Here is a 20,755-nt window from a genome sequence, read left to right on the forward strand (position 1 = left end):
GCTATGAAACTATAATAAACACCTCAGATCACCTCACTCCAGTTGTCCTAATGTGACCTTGTTTATGGGAACGTAATATTGGTGGTGAGCTGAAAAATGACAGGGTTTTTTTGTAATAGATCAGGGTATTGGTCAAGTTTACAAATCTCCAGACTCACATCATAATCCTGAATCATCATTTTCCAAGGAGAGAACTTCATTCCTCACTGGTATTTGCAGTAATAGAGGAGAAATTTAAAAAGCACAGCTGGCACTTTCTTATTTTAAACACACCCCTAGGAATAGCTCAGCTTCTATTTCATTCAAATTTTCATTTTGTGGCTTTTAAGGAACATACCTGAAAAAACGTTTCTGTTTTCAGAAGGAGGGTAGCTAACAGTGTTGTAAGTGTAGCAAAATATATCTTCCATTTGGAAACACTAAACCAGTCCGGGAGAGTAGGGAAACCTTGTGATTACTCCTCTGATTTTTTCTTGATAAGATTGTAAAAATATTAATTAGAAAATGTCTACAGAGAGAATATGGCAAATTCTCAGCAGGAAACTGCAGTTCAAACTCTCACTGGCATTCATTTAATTTAATTCTATTGATGCATTGTATTTTCCTTTCCATTCTAAGCAGCATCTGAAATGTGCTTAAATATTTTAAATTAGTTCCAAAATTCTAAAATGCAGTTAACATAATGAGTCAACAGCTTTAATAAACTGTATGCATAGTAAAATATTTCACTTTTAATTACTTCATTATGAATTCTATGATTATTACACAGCTGGTGGGCATTAGTACTTTCTGTATGCTTTTGAATTTCCTTATCTAGGCAATTCATAGAAACAGAATCATGGAATTGTTTAGGTCAGAAAAGACCTTTAAGGTCTTTAGAGTCCAGCTGTTAAGCCACAACTGCCAAGGCCACCACTAACCCATGTCCCTAAGAACCCCACTCACATGGTTTTTAAATACAACCAGGAATGGTGCCTCCACCAACACCCTTGTCAGTCTGTTTCAGGCTTTTGATGAAGAAAGTGCTCCTAGTGTCCAATCTAAATGCCCTCTTGCACAACTTGGGACTATTTCCTCTTGTGTTGCTGCTTGTTACCTGGAAGACACCAACACCTACCTCTCTACGAGGTCTCCCTTCAGCCTCCTTTTCTCCAGGCTGAACAATCCCCATTCCCTTGGCTACTCCTCTCAACTTGTTCTCTAGACCCATCTTAAATTTTCATTACAGCTGAAGGTTTGGCTGAATTAAAATTATTCTATACTTCATACCCAATCAAAGAAAAACAAACAATAGTAAGATTTTTTTTTTTGTTATTATTAATTAAGTTTGATGAAGCTTTTTCCCTCTCAGAATGACTGGACCAGTTAGTTGAGCTCCACCGAATACAGTGACATTGCAACTTGTATTGAGTTGTCATGCTTTAACCTGTCAGCAACTAAGCACTACACAGGCACTCCCTCTAGTGGGATGGGGGTAAGAATCAGAAGGGTAAAAGCAGGAAAATGTATGGGTGGAGGAGATAAGAACACCTTACTAAACTGTAATGACAAGGGGAAAAAAATATTCAAAAACCCAAGAAGGACAATTGTTTTCTAGAAGCATAACTTGTTTACCACCAGCAGCTTCCCCCAGTCAGCTCTCCCTGTAGTTGATATGCTGAGCACACTGCCATGTGGTCTGGAATATCCCTGGAATATCCCTTGGGTCAGTTGGGGTCAGCTGTGCTGGCTGTGTCCCCTCCCAGCTTCTTGTGCCCCCTTGCCATCTGTTCACTGACAGGGCAGTTTTGGGGGCCTGAAGAACAACTGGCACATCAATATGTTTTCAGCACTGGTCACATGCCAAATCCAAAACACAGCCCTCTACCAGCTAATGGCAAGAAAATTAAATCTTTCCCAGTAGAAACCAGGACAAGGGTCGAGTTCTTTGCTTTAAACTCCTTGGTGTGGTGGAAGTACTGATTTCAAGATGCAATGAGTGTGTTACACTTTTCAAGAAGCAAGTATACAGTATATTTTGAATTTTAAAAATTACAGTAAATGCAAAGGAGAAACCACACATACAAAGAAATTATTTCTGTATGAGATTATTGAGAAGAGGAAAAACTTCATCTTTTATGCCTCATGACACTGAAGCATACAATTTTAAACTGTACCTAGTTTCTTGTTTCCATAGTAATGAAGAACTTATGAACAGGTTTTTATCACTAAACATTGCCCAACAGTGATAAATAATGTACTGGCTTGTCAAAAAAAAAAAAAAGGTTAAAAAAAATATGTATTGTACTGAAATACAACTTGGGACATTTGAAGTTTTTTATTCAAATCTCAATACTTATTCACGTTTGAGTTTCAGATTGTGTTTTCCTCTTCTTTTCCTTGGAAACTAGGCTAATTCATTAGCTTATTATATTCAATTCTTCTAAAATTTGGAATGAATTTGCATTGTAACATCAGGATTGGTTTTGACATGATTCCTTTCTTTGTAGAGAGCATCTTTCATAAACTCAGTCTGTATTGGTTATCAAAGGGAAAGCAGAGATAATCAGCTCACATTCTACTAGTGTCTGGTGTCACAAGAATAGAAAGGTTTACAGTTTTTTGGTTTATCATGAAAGCATAATGGTGTCCCAAGTTTGAAATTAAAGCTTGTTAAATTCTTTATTTGCATATATGGCACTTGTTTCCTACTTCAGTCCCACAGATGTGAATACCATATTTAGATGTTCATTTTATCTGAAAATCACTGTATCAGTGTTACAATTAAAGCTGAGTTGTAATAAAAATTAACAAAATGTATTTCATGACTGTTTTGTTTGCCATCTTGGCAAATCAAAGAAGTTGATTTTCTATGGCTATTCCAACCATTAGTTTCTATTTCTTTAACGGTATGCAAAATTTTTGGCCTAAAAGTATACACAGTATAATTTCAAAATTTGCAATAAAAAGTGACCAATTGCAACAAACTTTTCAAATTACCATATATTTTTCCATTTTTATAGCCATATGAACTAAAGTATATGTAATCTACCAAATAATACAAGTCAAACCGAATTCCATGAAGTAAAGCCCATGTTTTTTGATTCTAGGTACGTGCGTTGTTGCACCTGGGCCATATGAGGCCTCAGATGATATTCCTCCAACCTGCCAGCTCAATTCTGATGTCCCACAAGTTACACAAGTGCTGAATCTAAATGAAATTCACAAGTCAAAAATAAAATATAGGGGAAATGCAGTGCAAGAAACAGGTATTCTATTGTATTAGAATGCTGTGAATGCCATCCATACAGTATGTGTACAAACAATTGATTGCTTTGTAAATGTCCATGTTAAGAGTTCCAATGTCTTAAAATCAAACAGGACAGCTCCTACACACCAATAGTAGGTAAAGAAGATAGATTTTTATTCTACTGGGTTGAGAACTTTCTCAGCCTTGAGGATTCTCATCCTTATTATTTGAATCCAGTGAATAATCATTTCCATCATTTCTGTTAAAATGCTCTGAAGAAAGGTGCAAAACATTGACCAAAGGAATAAGGTTACAGAGAATGATTACTACTGGTTAAGTTTAAGACTGTACTTTCTCATGAAGCTCTAAAGAAAAATAAATTCCTGAGAACAACCTTGATAATACCAAAAGTTTCTAAAAATTATTTCTTAAACCTCTGTTCTTCTGCTTTTACCAGAATATGAAAAGAACAATTCCTAAAGGTTTCATCATCCACACTAAGGTGCCTTTGCTGGTGCTTTTTCCAGCTGTTAGCTTTTGCTCTCTCAATATACTTCCTTAGCAAGGACAATCTTTGTCCAACAGCAGCTGAAATTAACAGTAAGGGTTTTGAATTTTTGCTTAGAGTAAGACCCTTCATATATTTACTTATTTAAATTACATTCATCTTTTTTCTTTACAAACAAGTACAATTTTTATATTAAAGGGAAAATAAAGTTTTAGAGTATTACTGCCCTACAAGTAGTCAAGCCAGAGTTCTGTTGTAAAGTTGGATTACAAATTTGCCTTTGAAATAGCAGAGGAAGCTCTGTAATCCAATTTCTTAGAGACTATATTAAAAAAAAAAAACTTCTTGGTTGGATTGTCAAAATATAAGGGACCATAAAATTTAAATGAGTACAATAGTGTGAATCATGCATCTAAGTGGAAGAAATTAATGTTCATTTAAAGCAAGACTCAGATTTTACCATCCGGACTACAAAGATACATAGCCCTTAGGAATTTATGATAAAATAATTAATGATATCATCCCTCACCTGCATGAAGTTGAAATGTCTTAAGTTTAAGACTTACTCTTTTTTTAATCTCACTTTATGAACATAGCATGTGTTCTTCCAGACATGTTTTTCAAATTTCGGAAGTTTGCCTATTTGAAATTGGAAGCTTTTGTATATTTAGGTACATTTTAATAGGAAAATGTTATTTTAATCCACCAAACTTCTTTTGTTTATTTGGTAATCAAAAGCCTAATTATTTTTAGTTTCATCCACTTTTAATTACACATTATTTCATTATGTCATCAACACACTGTTATGTGTAGATGTAGGTAATTAATTGCAGTCAATTAATATGGTCATTAAGAGATATTTTAATGCAAATCAGCTTTTCTAATTGGAGCTAACAACATCCCAAGGTAGCCAGCAAAAAGAAATTGATGTTAAACCAAGACAGGTCATCTGATCTTGTGAAATGGCAGCTGTTAACAGCAACCAAATGTCACATCAGGAAAAAAGGAGTCAGGTAATGGCAGTAAGTAGCTCCTTCTGGGCTTAGTAGTACAGTAAATGAGGGTATTGGTGGCTAATGTATGATCTGTTTTTCATTTCCTTGATGACACCGTAAATAAAGCTGATCTTGAAATAAGGTTATGAAAAATGCTCAGGGGAATCAGAAAAATATTTTGTTTCTACTTTATTGCTTTATGAAGGTGTCAAATCTCTAAAGTGAGATAGTAATTTAATACAAGTTGTAGCAAGAAAATATCTTTGGACACTGTAGATATTAAATATAAATTAATGTGAAGATAACATTTTTATCAGCTCTGGAAAGGAGAATTCACTGACGATCTTGGAGAATTATAAAAGAGGAAAATAGATAGTACATGCAAATCTACAACCCTGATGGTAAAATTAATGTTTAATCATTTTACTGTCCTTCTTTTTTAAAATTTTTTGAGAGCATTCACCTGCATTCCATGTTTATTTTTTGTCTTGAAGACTGATTGGCAATTTCCATGCTTTAGAAGACTTATATAAATAAATCTACAATTTAAGCAGTAAAAAAATAAATAAATGGTGAAAAGGGTAGGACATTGTAGAAGTGATAGAGTGCATGTGCAATATTAGGGCTCAGTCCTGGTAATGCAGTAATTTCAAAAAGCATGGTACATGTAAATAGTTCTCTGAGCTGTGACTGATACCTTGACAGTCTTGCCTCTGGTTTTTGTTTGTTTGTTTGTTTGCTTTTGTGTTATTATTTATTTATTCTGTTATTTATTAATTAGAGTTCTTTTTTTTCTTCCTGTCAGAAGTTTTCATTGAAGTTACAAAGAAATCCTGCAAACCATGTTTTTGTTTATAAATAACCCAATTTTGAATAAATCTTTAACGAAAAAGATTAGAAATATGTCTCTATAGACTAAATAGACTAAATAAGACTAAATAGACTAAATAATAAACTAACTAAATAATAATAGACTAAAAGTTTCTTGCTGATACATTGATACACTTTTATAAAATGTGCATTTGCTATTCCTATCTTTCTAGGGAGTGCACTTTAAGGGAACATAACTTTTACATATGTTTAGTATTCATAATTCTTTTCTTTTAGTTGGTTCTTAAAAAAAATAATACTTTTTATTGTTTGTAAGTACTGTAATTTATTTTGAAGCTCTCAATTTTCTTAACTTAGGTATCTTGGGTAATAGAGGCCACGGCAACATATGCAATGGTAAAACTCAGGATGTATCACATATTGCATTTGGGTCAAAGATCCTTGGGCCACCTCCATCTTCAAACAGAAGAACCAATGCAAAGGTACCTGGAAAGGTAAGAAGGGCTAAATTCCAACAGCACCATTGGCACTTCTGCAAAGGAAAATATTGATAAGCAGAGGAGTTAAACTAAAGCTTTATTTCAGAGTCTGCCTCCAGAGAACTGTGATAGGTCATGGACCTCCAGTGCCAAAGATCCTGTAAGATCCAGAGGAGGGCAAGGAAAATGCATGGATGGCTCCAGCACAGGGCATGGGTTTATTGAGCCCACAGGAAAGAAGGCTAAGGGGAAATCTAGTTGCCATTTTCAATGAATGCAGGGCTGTAGAGGATCCAGACCTCTTCTAAGAGGTGCCCTGAAAGGCCAAGGGCAGCAGGCCCTAATTGCAGGGAGGCTCTGACTAAATACAACAAAGTGGTTCAGTACTGCCACAGAGTCACAAAAGATTGGAGAATTTCAAAATTTCTGAAGACGTAAAAACTGGCTGATCTAATTTCAGCATCAGACATAAAGATGCCTCTTTCTACTGAAATTACTCTGTTATTTCGTATCGTTCTTTTCTGAATTTTTAGTTCTTTGCTGAAATTTCTCTCTCTCTCTGTGTCTCTGTGTGTGTGTGTGTGTGTGTAAATATTTTTCATTATGATGAGAGCTACAATGCAGAGCAGAAATTACATTTCAGGATGCTCTGATAGTCAGTTTTACAGTAGCTCATGTGATGCTGTCAATTACAATGCCAGGGGAAGCACCTGATCCCAGTCTGCCAGCAGCAAATATGCAGGTTTTTGGAATCTGATCAGAACTACAGTTTTCAGTTTAACACCAAGAATAAGGCAACTCTTGTGTAGGAAGTCACTTGAAAGTCAAGATGTAAAATAATATTCCTTTCTCTAAAGAAGAAAAGACTCCTGAGGTCTAGAATAACTACCAGCTTTAGTCTTTTTATTCTGATAGTGAATTCTAATTTTTTTCCTTTTTCTTTGCATTGTTCCATTCATTCAGTCGAAAAAAAACCCAAGAACCTCTGCCTACTACTTAACTGTAAAGACTGAAGATACCACACTGAATAGAACCTGCCATTAAGTTTTCTGAAAATATAGTGTTTTAAAAAAGATGTGGAAATATATATATTTTTTTTAAAGTGTAATTAATAATGTGTGTTTTACCTTTGAGTATTTTGAAAGCTGTTATATTTTTGTCTTTCATCAAGAAATAATGTCTTTCAAGGTAACAAAGACCTTGGGTAGCAAAACATCATGCCAACTTCAAAATTCAGGAATGCCAACTGAGAGATTGGAACTACCACTCTGGCCATGCAATGATACTTTAGACCAAGGAGGCAAAAAAAGTGCTCTCCAAATAACTGCAAATGAATATCAAAATGGTAAGAGCATAAAGCAAAGACTACATAGATTTCACAAACTGCAAAATTTTTGCCTGATTGTGCCTTTGAATCTAGGACTTAATTCTTTGTTTTTCCAATCCTTTATCAATCTAATTAATTGCTAAAGACATGTTCATTAAATCATGATTTATTCTCCTGTATGAGGGTGAATAAATGTTCATTCTCTCTGCACCTATTTGTATTGTCAGTGATTGAGCCAGGGACCATCACCTGCTGGCATTAGCAACAACTTATACACATGTTCCTCTTTCCTCATGCTGTGAAAAATAACTGAGCTGCTGCAGTGGTTTTTGATTGTTTTGCAGACTTTTGCAAGCCTGTTTTTTATAATTACTATGGTTTTCCCTTCTTCCATACGTAGTGTTAATTTTTTCCTTCCTGATGGCTGCCCCATTCCTGCTACCCTGCAAGATTCCCAGGCTGTTTAGATTTTGCATCCCAGTACAATGCCCCATATGCACACAGTATGAGTCTTCACAAGCAGTTAATTTCTGCATTGCATTTCAGACCCTGAAATTCAGACTCAGAAAACATCTGTGAGTGGAGAAGCAGATTTTCAGCTTACCTCACCACAAGTACCATCAGCAGACAAGAACAGCCCTAGAAGATTATCTCTAAAAAATGCAGCCAAACCCGCATGGGAGATAACCAGTGGTATGGTACTCATTTTATGTTATTTTACATTTCAGTTCTATGTGGTCTGAGGGACTATCTGTTGTAAATTTCAAAGGACCCAAAAGCAGTTAATATTAAAAAAAAATGCCTGTGTTGTGGGGGATTATGGAAATCAAGCACCCTGCAACAGAATTGCTTTTGAACATTGATAAAGATTTGCAGGATTAAGCAGAGAACCAGAGCAGTGAATGAATATCAAAAGAAAAATTCCATGTTCTCATGATTAAAGGAAAATAACTAAAAATCATTTATTCATTATATCCCTAATAAATTTAACACTGAAGTCTCCAAATATGAAATATACAAAAAATTTTACTTGTCCTAGATAAGAGTTTAGAATATTAACTGCAGTACCTATGTAATATTGGGGAGTAAAGGGGGAAAGGAGGGGGGAATGGTTGTTTTGGTTATAGAGTTCAGTGGTGATTTATTTATTTTCTTATTCACACAAAGACACCTCAGCTTATATTTTGGGTTTCTTCGCTTTCTCACCTGTCTGCCAAAAAGTATGGATTTTTTTTGTCATACAGTGTCAATCAACTTCCTTTGCATGAGTCTGGGAATTGCATTATTATGGCAAAAGTATCCCTTGTCTCTATGATAAAGTAGAGTTACTTCTTATTAGAAGGCATAGCCACCAGTTTGAAAAGTGGTTGGACTACTCAGATGTGCTCAAAATTGACCAATGAGATTTTCCTTCATATTGTGAGTGATTTCCATTGTGTTTATTCTTTGGGGAGTTTTAGGAGGTATTATATGCTCTGGTAGTTTCGGTAATCCATAATTGCTATTATGCATTCCATAATTTGGCTGAAAGGAATGTAAGATGTTCAAGCAAATAGAGAAGTCTTCTGTAGAATTTTTAAATTCCTTCCCATTTACCTGAATTTTGAAAACTCTGGGGCAGGAATCACTGTCTTAACTTCTTTTTCATCTAGAACACCAGGACCTCCATCTAGTGCCAGAATTTTAGAAAAATTAACCAAGACTTGTTATTTTGTGTAAATGAAAGTGATATGAAAGGACAGCCTTAGGGCAGTAGACTGGCCTGTCTAAATGCCCTCTCATAAATTCAGAGGCAGAGAACTGAGGAAGAAAGCTATGTGTAAAGTCTGCTCTTTTGCTGTTTGTATTTGCAAGAATGAAAGCTGTTTCCTTATAATCTTAATTGTGTGTACACAGGCAGATAAATGCATTTTGTGAGTTTGTAAGGTACAGTTCTACAAACGTTTTTCCCCATATTTTCATTCCTTGTCATTGTTGTCACTCTCAGTATGCAGATTTCAGTTTCTCCTCAATACATGGTGTTATCTAATTTTATGTAGATGACATGATGACTTCTTTATCCACTAGTACTGGATTTATTTTTTCTGAAGGACTTCCTATAAGCAACTTCTTCATCAAGAAAGTTTCCTTCTAGGCTTGTTGTGGACTTCTTCCAAAGTGGGATAAACTTGGACTAAGAGAAGAAACAAAATGAGTGAACATTGTTTATGCCAATCTTATTTACTCAATGCTGAAACCTTCATTAAAATGTTAGGCTGCAATTAGAAGCTTTAGCATAAGTCTGACTGTGTAAAAGAGTTAATTGGATGTTAAGGTGATCATTCTTGCATTTATGTTGTTTGCTGCAATGTTGTGATTACATAGTAGTTTGCATATTCTACTCAGAATGTACTCCAAATTATTCACTACAATTGACATAGAAATTATGAGTTAAAAATAAATTCTAGTATAGATTTTGTTGAAGAGATAATGGGATTTTGTTTGGTCCAAAACTGCCCGTATCTTTCACTTGTGTACTATTGAAAAAGTGCTACACTGACTATAGGTTACAGAAGTTTCTGAATTCTGTTACCAGCATAAAATGTCATCTTCAAATCATACAGACTTTTCTGTCTTCCCACTGGATCTTTGAGTAAGACTAAGTACTGTGCTGTGCAAATGAATGTTTGGATTTTACTTATTCAAAGTATATTTCTTCAACAACTCTGGAAATGAATGTAGTTATTTACAGGGTGGCTTAGACTAAAAAGGAAGAATTTTCAGGCTAATATTACATAGATAGTATTAATTTTAAAGTAGTTCTTTATATTTCTGAAGTCCTTTTGATCTAGGCAAGATATTATAATGGTGACTAAAGTGCAAGAAATTTTTGGATGTCTGAGGCAGATCCAGGTGTAGGAGTCAGGAGCTTAAGGCTCTAATTGCCTCATGTTCTCTAAACACTTGACAAAAACTTTTACTCCAGGATTTCTTTTCCACTTTTTCATATTTTGACACTTCATTCAAACCTGACTTAAAATCTTAAAAAGCAAGTGATTCATCATGTTTTTTCCTTCAGAATTCATTACACCATTTTATCCGTAATGCCCTCTACTAATCAAACAGCAACAACTACATTGGAAGTTATTCTAGAATGAGAATAGAACAGGTAAGGTTACAATGTGGGAAGTTGGTTGTTACTAAGTCAGTAGACAAAAAAAATAAGCCACTGCTCTCTACTCTTTCCCAGTTCTATGTGCATAAGATTTAGTGAAGTGGGTTGTACACTAAGTGTATAACCATACCCTAGAGGGCTCTTTACAGTGGTCTGAGCTATTAGTGCATATTTGTAAACCATGAAGGCAACATGAGATATGTCAAATCTACTTTAATGATGGGGAAAAGACCTTCTGAATACTGAAGGAGTGTATGTTGTGTATTTTGGTGTTAGTCAAGATACTGATGGGGAAATCTAATAAAACATGTCTAGATTAAACTGGAAGGGTGGGTGCCAGACTGGAAAGAAGACTGCAAAGTGCTGAGATAAGAAAAAATACAAGAAGTTTCTTAGCTAGTACTTTTGAAGAGTGTTTGTCTGTTTGTTTGTTTGTTTGTTTGCTTGGGTTTTTTTTGTTTTAAAAATGCAACAAGTAAAAATTTTAATATCTTTGCCTTAGGAAAAAGGGTAAACATCATTTTAGACTTATCAACTGAAATAGGTGGGGAAAAGATTCTTTACATTCTTTACATTCTTCTTGCAGAAGAGTTGTCCAGTTGAAGTTTGGGGATAAGTAATATTTTTGTGGCACCTCTGCGTAGCACTTTCTGGAGTTATGAACAAGGCAGCATCTCCAGGGCCAAAGACTTTCAAAACAATCTCAGCCTTGGTGGGCCAGATTCCTACAGGGTAAATAATTGAGTAATTGAAAATACTGACTTAGTGTGACAGAGTTTTAAATCATGTTAGGTCACAGAATCAGTTGGGGAAAAAACAGTTTCTGAGTCTTTGTTCTTGTACATCCAAATACTGTGTTCAGCCTCACTTGAAAAGCTCATGAAAAGATCCCTGTTCTCATTTCATTTTTATAGGAGAAATGGTTGCTTAATAAAGGTAGCTTACATAGATAGTAAAGTATAGCAAAAGCATAAAATCTGTGAAATTTTCATGACTGTGTTTTCTCTTATGATTTCAGTTGTTTTATTCGTGTACCACCCATGACATGTAATTCCAATTACCTATGAAAAATATGTTATCAGAGGAGTGTGACACAATCTTGAATGATAGTAGACTGCAGAATTCTGCTCCAATATCCTCCTTTGAAGTACCTGTAGTTATAGATCAGAACTAAAAATCATTTGGTTTACTCAATGAAGGGTGTTTCCTAATAATTTTGAGTAGTCTCACTCATTTCTTGATGCTCTTGGAAAAACTAGTCCAAAATATTTATAAAATAAATGGAATCACTTGCATGTTCCCCTTTCAAGGCTTATAATAATTAAAAGCACCATCTACTACATTGCTTGAAACCAGAATGATTTTCTAATATAACAAGGGTTTACTTGAAAAGCCTTGGAGGTTCTTACTAATGATGGTTTTCATGAAGAGATTGAAAAATGGTCTTTCCTGGAACAAGAAGATGAAAGCCATGGTCATACAAGACATGCCAAGTCCCAACTTACCACTGGTTCCTGGATATTGACTGGAGTTTGGTAGCTTTACTAGCTGTCTTCACTAAAGTGGAAAAATCACAGCAACCCAGTAAGAAGACAGCTGTTTCTCCTGGCATCTCATTCTTCTTTATGGTGATTTATGGTGATTCCGATTTCTTCCCCCACTCCAACCCTCCCCCCGACCCCCCAAGCTGCTATATGTGCCTGGAGTGATAATTGTAACAAAACTAAGTAAAATATCACAGTAATGCACAAAATACCACACTAAACTTACTATCTTCTGTGGTGGAAAGCATTTTATTATTGCAATGCTACTTTACTATTGCATTTTTAGTATTTTTCATTGAGTTTTTTTAATGTGGTTGATGGTAACTTTGTTTTATGGAGCTGGGAAGTTTCAATATCTAGTGAATAATCCACACCACACTACCTTTAATGAAGATAAGGGAGTATTGCATACTTGAGCAATTCTCCTTTCCTTAGATGCTATTTGAGATTGGTTGTAATCAATCAAATTGACATTTTTTTCTATACCATCATTCCAAACAATAAAATATAAGTTAACAATAAGAATATAAAAATGGTCTTTTCATGTGTATCTGGTGCACTCAATCTTTAAATCTATTTCTGTAGTTTATTGTTTGTTTTAAAATTGTCAGATTAGTTGTGGCTATATCCAGGGAAACCTGGTGAAACAGATATCTTTATACATTTTTCATGTCACCCTTTTCTATCAGAATGGGAGTTTGAAATTGAGATTTAAACCGTAAGTTCTGAATGTAAAGGTGTGGAATTTCAGCTATAAAGAAGAAGCAGATTGTAATATTATGAACTTTCTGCCAATGTGTGATTATTTTTTTAAATGTCAGATGCAAAAAAATGCCTCTAGAAAAAGATTAATGGCCATATTTAATAAAATCATTCTTTCCTAGAATAAAATTCAGCTGTGCATTTCAAATCTTGATGGCTAAACAGCTTCAAGTTTGCAAATGGCAGGCTTGCATGTCCTGTACCAAACCCTGTATACTTCTTGAGCTCTGTTTAGAAATGTTTTACTGCCTTGCTGCACTTTGAAAACACCTGATCTTTTTCACTGCATCCTAATCACTCTTATTCTTCTTTCTGTATTAGAAAAACTTACTTTGCTGTACAGCTTTCTGAGAAAATGAGAATGATCAGAGTAGCTTACAATTTACATATTTGGCATTGAAATTGTATGTTTCAGATAAATGGGTGCTTCCAGAGAGGTTCACTGAGAGTATTCAGTTGGATAGAAAGGAGCACTCCACAGCTACTGGAAGTTCAGGCTGCTGTAATTTCCCTTCAGCCCAGAATGCCTCTGTTGAACATGACAGCAGGGAAACAGCTGATCATCACAAGAACAAGAAAGAGGTTTTCACATTTTCATCAAAACCTCGATCAGCTCCTTATGGAAAGTCTCCAAATCTCTCACCAGAAAGTTATCTTTTCCCATGGGAATTGCAGCTAGACAGTAATGGAGAACATGGGAAAACCAGAACTGAAGATTGCTTTGAAGGAACCAAAAGCAGTGAGGAGGTAGGCCACTTTGTACATGTAACTCTTAATACAGCAGTCCTCATCCTAAAACTCCTAGGATGAGATTCTGTCTTCAAGCCAGACAGAGAGGATAAATCATCTTTTCCCCATATACCAATGGGTAGATTTGTCTCTGTCAGGTTGCTGTGTCTAAGTGGATACAGGACTCAATGTAGGTGTACCCTGTGTAACACTGACAAAAGAAACCTAACTCTGTCAGCCCCTATGCTAACAGAGAGATGACATAACTGTGCATCATTACTACAAAAAATATTCTAGGGAAGTTTGCATCATGGATTTGAGTGAGATCCAAGGCCTTTATGGTTGCTCAAGACTTCAGTAAATAAGACTGCATTATGTCTTTTAAAACTGCAAATGGCTTTGTTCATTTACATTGTGGAAAATGAATTACAAAGTTCCAGCTTTTGAATGTCACTTGTTCATTGATATTGATATTTCTGCTGCCAGATATCCTGTCTCAGCATCACCAACTTTAATTTTTTGCAATGCAGAAATATTCCAGCAATTAAATTAATGAAAGAAAACAAACAATTTTTTAGTATATCTATCTAGTATCATCTGGTACTACTATAGAAACTTGCTGAATTGTCAATGTATGCAATAATTTCATTATGTCATTAGAGTAACTGCTGAAGTTCCTACCTTTATGAACATTCTAGCATATTTCACATTTAACTATAAAATCTGTTTCTTAGCATTTGAATCTGTAGCTCACAGCAGAGAAATAAAATCTAACTGAGTGCATAATAGCAAGATGGACTGAATTTGACTGTTTTACAAAATAACTGAGGGAATAAAACTATAAATTTCCAAAATGAGTACCATTAATAAGACTGAGGGATTATCTTCTTGAAGGTACATTTCATGCTGTGTAATCCTGGACTCACTGTAGTCAGTTACAATCTTGGATCACTTTCATGTGCAGCAGGATTGCACCTCAGCTGTGAGAGGCACACTGCAGGTGATACTGCCTTACATCCTCTGTGGGAACATATGGCAGAGGAGCAGCATCATGGGATGAGAATGAGGCCGCTCTCCTCCTTTCTTTCTAGAGAATAAAAACATTGAGGCAAACACTAAATGCACTCCTGCATTATTTCTCTTTCCATCTGTTCAGTCCTGCTGATTGTTGCTGATTGTATGAGTGAACATCATACACTTGATTCATGGGATATTTTGCAGAGACATTTTTAGAAGCATGGATATAAGGTTAATAAACTAACCTCTAAAATTCTTAAATTGTATTCAAATGGTAATGAATATGATATCCAATACCATATGATTACCAGAGAAGAGCAAAGTGATCTCAGTAGGAGTTGCTTCTTCTACATTTAAGATGAAGACTCAGTGTGAAAATATGGAATATTAATAATTCAATGGAAATATATCATTGCCATGGACTCATTGCTTAGTTTTGGTTTACAGTTGTAATGAATTCTATTGAAATTATGATTGTCAGGTAAGACATGGGATTTGGAGGTTACCAGCATTCAAAATCTGCCCTGACATTTTGAAAAGAGTAATCAGCTTCAGATATAAGAATATGTTTATGTTGTAGTCAGTGTATTTGCCAGGATAAGAAGCTGTTTTTCAGAATCCTTGTAAATTTAGAAACAGGAAGCAGAGACTAAGGGGAGATTTTGAAGTGCTAAGGTTATGTAAAACTGAATTGTGTAATGATGAGAGGGAACCAACTACTCTTGCTTTGTTTCCTAAATTCAGGATGACAACAGTGAACTCAGCCAGAGTAGTGAGAACATTGAGAACAGCCACAGTAGGCAAGGAACATCTGATTCGTCAGTTTTTAAAGAGATCCCATTAAATAAGATGTCACAGAGAAATGAATACTGGAAGAATAAGGAACACAGCAAATATAACTTCGAAGAGGCCATCTTATCAGAACCACAGAGTTCCACCATGAGAAAAACAGAATCTATTAGCTTTCAGAGAAGTTTAAAGCCTATCCTTTCTCTTTCTCCAATTCAAAGTAAATCCAAATCCTTTAGAGTAATTAGAAATGTATATGAAGAAACTAAAAGATATGAAGGATTTTCAGATCAATTAGAAAGATCTGTCAGTAAAACATCTCTCAAAAACGTCTCAAAAGGAAGTTCATGTCTGGCAGCGCAGACTTGTGTAAGTGATTTTTTCTTTGAAATTAAATTACTAGATTGTATGGAGAAGCTATATTAGATATACCCGTTTGCATAAAGTGATTAATAGTACATCTTTCATTCAGATATATTTTGGCTTCATCATAACAGCATTTACTGTGCTCAGTCTGTTGAAAGCTGATTTTTTAGGAGTTTGTGGCACAAAAAATAATATCCCAAATATAACAGAAATCACAAAGGTTTGTAGATAAAAAGATGTGTCATTGAGCAACTCACACTTTGGGAACATATGAGTTAGAAAATAGTTTGGGGCTGAAAAGTTACAGAGAAAAATTGGCAGATTTGAATAGCTGTATTAACAAATGACCACAGAAGGAGTGTTAATTTGGGTACTTCATGGTCTCTGTGTCTGCCCTGAGCAATGATAAATTATGTGACTGAGAGCCAGCAGTGAGGCAGCTTCTGTCCAGCAGTCAGCCAGAGATGGTTGCACAGAATAACAGGGCCAGGGCAGGGAAAGTACCTGGGATACTTCAGCAGCAGGGCCCTGCAGACTTCCTTCTAGCAGTCTTTAGCTAAGCCATTTCTTCAGGAAAGGTGGTGTCTGTGGTGAATAACTGGCAGTGGAATTTTTTACCACAGATTTTTGGGTTTGCATTTTGCATCTATATGGCCTTTGCCTTGTGACAGTGAATTCTGAGACTTTAACTGTTATTTGTGGGAAAGAATAGGTTTTGTTTTTTTTTTTAATGCATTGACTCATTCCTGGTGCTTTCTTATTCTTCTGTTCATTATAAAAAACAATTACTTTTTTAAATTAATATTCTTACCTGTTCCACTTCCTCCTTCATGGCTATATATCATATTCCCTTGCACGTGTCTCTGACAGGTCTAGGAGTTTCATGGTACTTAGTCCCAGGGCTGCTGCTTTGTGGATTGTTTTTAATAATTTTACCCAGGGATGTTGACTTGAACTACTGCATGATCATTATTTTAAGCATGGGGTTTGTTTTCTAATATCTTGGAAATATCTTGAATTTCTTATATCACTGGTCCCCAGGTACTGCACACCCCTGGGGACCAAAAGAATATACTCTTCTCTTTTGGGGGGACTCTATGAAGTAGGTGTGCATGGTTTGGAAATTTTTTTCTACTTTAATGTCTTGGAATATGATCTATACGTTATTTACATGAAGGAAATGGACATCTGTAATTTTGTGTCCTTGTAGTTTGTCTCATTTGCTGTAGGAAAGGGAGTGTGCCATGATTCTACTGGGGGAATTTTCCTTAGCATTTCTGTTGCCTGTTGATACAGTTAATTTTAGTGACCTGATTTGACAGCCTCTGTGAAAAGGGAAGCAGGAACGATGACTTCCATGGGACACGGCTGCTGCTGCTAGGGCAGAGCTATCCCTCTGAGAGGTTCTACCTGCCTGCCTGGAGCTGCTGTGGCTGCTGAGCCCTGCAGTGAACTGTGGGCATGGAAATCCAGGCAGGGAGCTGGGAGGAGCAATCTGAATTGGGCACCCGATTAAGGAATAGTGTCTAGGAAAGCGTGTTCAGCTTTTCTGTGTGTCCTTGTTGGGGAAATGCTCATCCTTCCCTGTCACAGATGCTTCCGTGCTTTTTGTGAAATGAGTCTCGTTTTAGTACTGGTGGAGGGGCTGGGGTTTATGTATCTCTCAGTGCTGTCAGGTTGTCTCTCAGACTGGGGGTACTGGAAATCTCTTCCTATGTCCTGTAAGTAGTTTATTGAATGGGTTGTAGCCCTGCACTGTTCCTGATAAAAACAGAACATATTTTTCCATGGAAGTCGTGGAGACTGGTTTCCTTTGGGAAGGAAGTCGACTGGGGGGAAGCAAGGGAAATGACAAACAATAGTGCAAGTGAAAATCAGAAACAGTGCTGAGACTTTATTATCATGAGAAATATCAGTGGCTGGTGATTTTAAAGACTATGAAAAGCAAAAGAAAAAAAATTAAAAACAAAGAAAATCCTATTAATAGCAGCATATGTTCCATGTATTTATGATCTGGAAAAAACATTAGAATTGCCACTAGTGATATAGAAAATGTGGAAGAAAGCAATGCATGGGTTCATTTCTATTTGGAAAGGAGATAATTTTTCAGTAATTTTCAGTGGTAGGAAAAGCCCCAGTTGATAACAATAATCTGATTCTCTTTTTCTTAGAGATGGTAATATGCAGTGAATGTGTATGATAAAATTTGTTTACATTTTGCATTCTATTACCCTCCTATTATAGTTTATGGGAATTTAATTTTTTTCTTTTTTCCAATAGATACTTACATCTTTGCGATTAAATGTCTTCCTTGTTTCCTGATACTTTCAAGTTTTAGAAAATTGTTCCACTTACAATTCAAGTATGTTTATTACATTCCTGAAAGATATTATCATTGTTTAATGCAGTCATCAACTTTGTCCTGTAGAACACAGCTAAATAGAGATTCTCTAGGTGGATTGCCATTGTTGATTACTAATTTAGACAATAAGGTTATCACCATACTGCACTTGTAGCTGTAAATGTATTGCACGTGGGATTTATTGCTTGTAAGTATTTTTTTAAAGAACAAATCCTATTATTAATGTACAGAAACTCATTAGCTACAGACTTCGTTTTATTGCTACAAAACATAAGATTAAAATATCTAGCAGATCTAGGTCTTATACGTGATTTGATCAAGTCTTAAAACTTTACAGAAGTGCTTCCTTGAGCTCTTTGACACTTCTTTTGGTGCTTGTACAGAGGACTAGTAAAGGGAAAAAAGTGCATAACCAAATCTTCTGCAATTGGTTTGCCTGCTGCTTAATATGCTTTAAGGACGTGGTTTCTTGCAATGTTTTATTCATGTTTTAATAGAGTTCTCTATTATTAAGTTCAAATATTTTTAATTAAGAAAGAAGTATAGCCCTCTGGGTAATATTTCAAGCATGTAGATAGCTGGTAATTAAAGTTTTCCACACGTGTGACTACATTCAAACAATTCTGAATAAATCATTTGAACCTAGAAGAATGAAAATGTCATTATATATTAAAAAAAATCCTTTAAACAATAGGTTTTATCAATCTAGCAAAAGTTTTAAGTGCTTAATAAAAATACTTTATTGTAAGGGAAGGATATGCAAATAGAAAAGATAAGCTTTTAATTACTAAATGAAATATTAATTTTAGACAAATTTACAAGTACTGCAAAATTACTTTTTATATCAAAAGATTCTCCTAAATTACAAAGTTAACTTAATTTCAAATTCAGTTTTCAAATTCCCTCTTTGAAAACCAAAAAAGACAATATAAAATTTTTGAAGAGTCTTTTTGGTAGTAGTCATCTGATGTTGAAAAATAAATATTCCAAATTATTTCTCCTTCATTAGTTTATTGCAGAGGATGTTTAATACAGAAGATGGCCATAGCATCTCTTCTCCTTCCTGAGTGTGGTATTTTCAGTGAGACCATTAAAGGAAAAGAAAACAGAATGAGAATTTGAAATAAGCTGGGAAGGGGGTGGGGAAACAGCAGATGTTTAGAATTATGCTGTAATGATTCTGAAAATCTATGCATCTTTCTTCATAGATGCAAAGGAAAAGGCAAGCAAGTTTGGGCAATGTTTTGTGCTTTTATTAAAAAGAGAATGAGAAAAAAAGTTCTTTCAATAGTTAGTGCTTTTATTCTGCAGAGCACCAGTTCATTCTGCCAGTTTAATGACTGCATACCAATTATATGAAGGAAGAAAGATAAGCCAAAGCTTCTCTTATAATAATCAAATAACTGCAGAAGGTTTATATATAGGAAAATTAACAGGAAATCAGAATGTTCAGTAAGATCAATAAAAGTTACAGCAGCTGCAGATCTGGTGGAATACTGGTACATCAGAGCAAAGCAGGCTCCCTAAGCAAAACAAAGAGACCTTTGGGTGAGGTGAACAAATGACTAATAGTCACTGAGCTAGTAACAGGCATTCAGAAAGGGTCTAGAGAAAACATCTCATATTATTTTAGGATTAAAAATTGTCATAATAATCACAATATTCAGGAATTAAGCCTGGACCTCATTAGCCAGGTATAAAAAAAGAATGGTAGCTGTGCAAACTGCTTCTGTCATCTTATGCTTTGTTTCTTCTGTCATCTTCTTGTACCTTGTATCTTATATACATAGGAAGAAAGCAAAGGAGTTGTAATTTCATTATGAATTCTGGTGATAAGGTGACTTCTGTACCCCTCAAAGACTCGCTAAAACATTGCACACTGCATTTCATAGTAGGAGAAGTTGTCAGTGTTCACTTGTACTGCTGACGTGTGTGTTCTTGAGGTCTTCAGTTACCCAGTGCCTTCTCAGAGCAAAAGAGACTGAGAAATCCGCCCTTCTGCCAGGAGTATGATACATTCCTGGTCTAAAAGCTCCATTTTCTTCACTCGAATGAAAGCTTTGTCCCTCTTTGGGAAATCCTTATATAGTGTCTCTCAGCCCACTGGCCAATTTCCAGTGATCTAAATCTATTCAAGTCCTGTTTGCTCCCTGGATTCAGTTTTCAAGCAGAAATGCTTTGTACTTACATTTTAGAATCAAAACTAAATGTTTCAACCCTTATTGGACTTGCTCCTTTGTGAAAGAGCAGTCTATGTAGGCCCTTTAAAAAGGGGAAAGCTTTTCTTAAAGAAGGAGTTCTTTAAACAAAGATAGTTCCAACAGCAGGTTGGGTGACTTTAGACTATCTTATCTTAAGGTTTTGAGAGAGGCTTAAGTACCAACTGCAAAATGGTTAGTATGTGTTTGCAGTTTTTGGCCTGTGGATCAAGTTTGGTATATAATTAGGGTTGCATTAACAATTCCACCAGTGTATTTGAAGAAAAGTGAAAAGACATTGAAGTTTACTTGAAAATTCATGCACTAGCAAACTGCCAGAATAACCTTTGAAATTTAGTGTTGACATGTCTTTCCAAAGAAATTCTGTGCTGTGCTTGACCAATAACTAAATGTTACGTTGATGGTGTTGATGATACTATGATAACTGTGGGTTTGCCTTTAATT

At 35.4% G+C, this 20,755-nt stretch overlaps 1 protein-coding gene across 3 annotated transcripts in view; it reads left to right on the forward strand.

Annotated features, from left to right (window-relative positions):
- CFAP20DC (CFAP20 domain containing) overlaps positions 1-20,755 on the forward strand; it is a 61,267-nt gene that overhangs the window by 16,815 nt on the left and 23,697 nt on the right. For all 3 annotated transcript variants that reach the window (XM_062500790.1, XM_062500792.1, XM_062500791.1), the window contains exons 7-12: positions 3,090-3,248; positions 5,921-6,057; positions 7,231-7,387; positions 7,916-8,062; positions 13,245-13,576; positions 15,320-15,733. In XM_062500790.1, the coding sequence (XP_062356774.1) occupies positions 3,090-3,248; positions 5,921-6,057; positions 7,231-7,387; positions 7,916-8,062; positions 13,245-13,576; positions 15,320-15,733 (1,346 nt within the window). The remainder of the gene's footprint in view (positions 1-3,089; positions 3,249-5,920; positions 6,058-7,230; positions 7,388-7,915; positions 8,063-13,244; positions 13,577-15,319; positions 15,734-20,755) is intronic.

The sequence above is a fragment of the Cinclus cinclus genome, chromosome 12, assembly GCF_963662255.1.
Source record: "Cinclus cinclus chromosome 12, bCinCin1.1, whole genome shotgun sequence".
Taxonomy (NCBI): domain Eukaryota; kingdom Metazoa; phylum Chordata; class Aves; order Passeriformes; family Cinclidae; genus Cinclus; species Cinclus cinclus.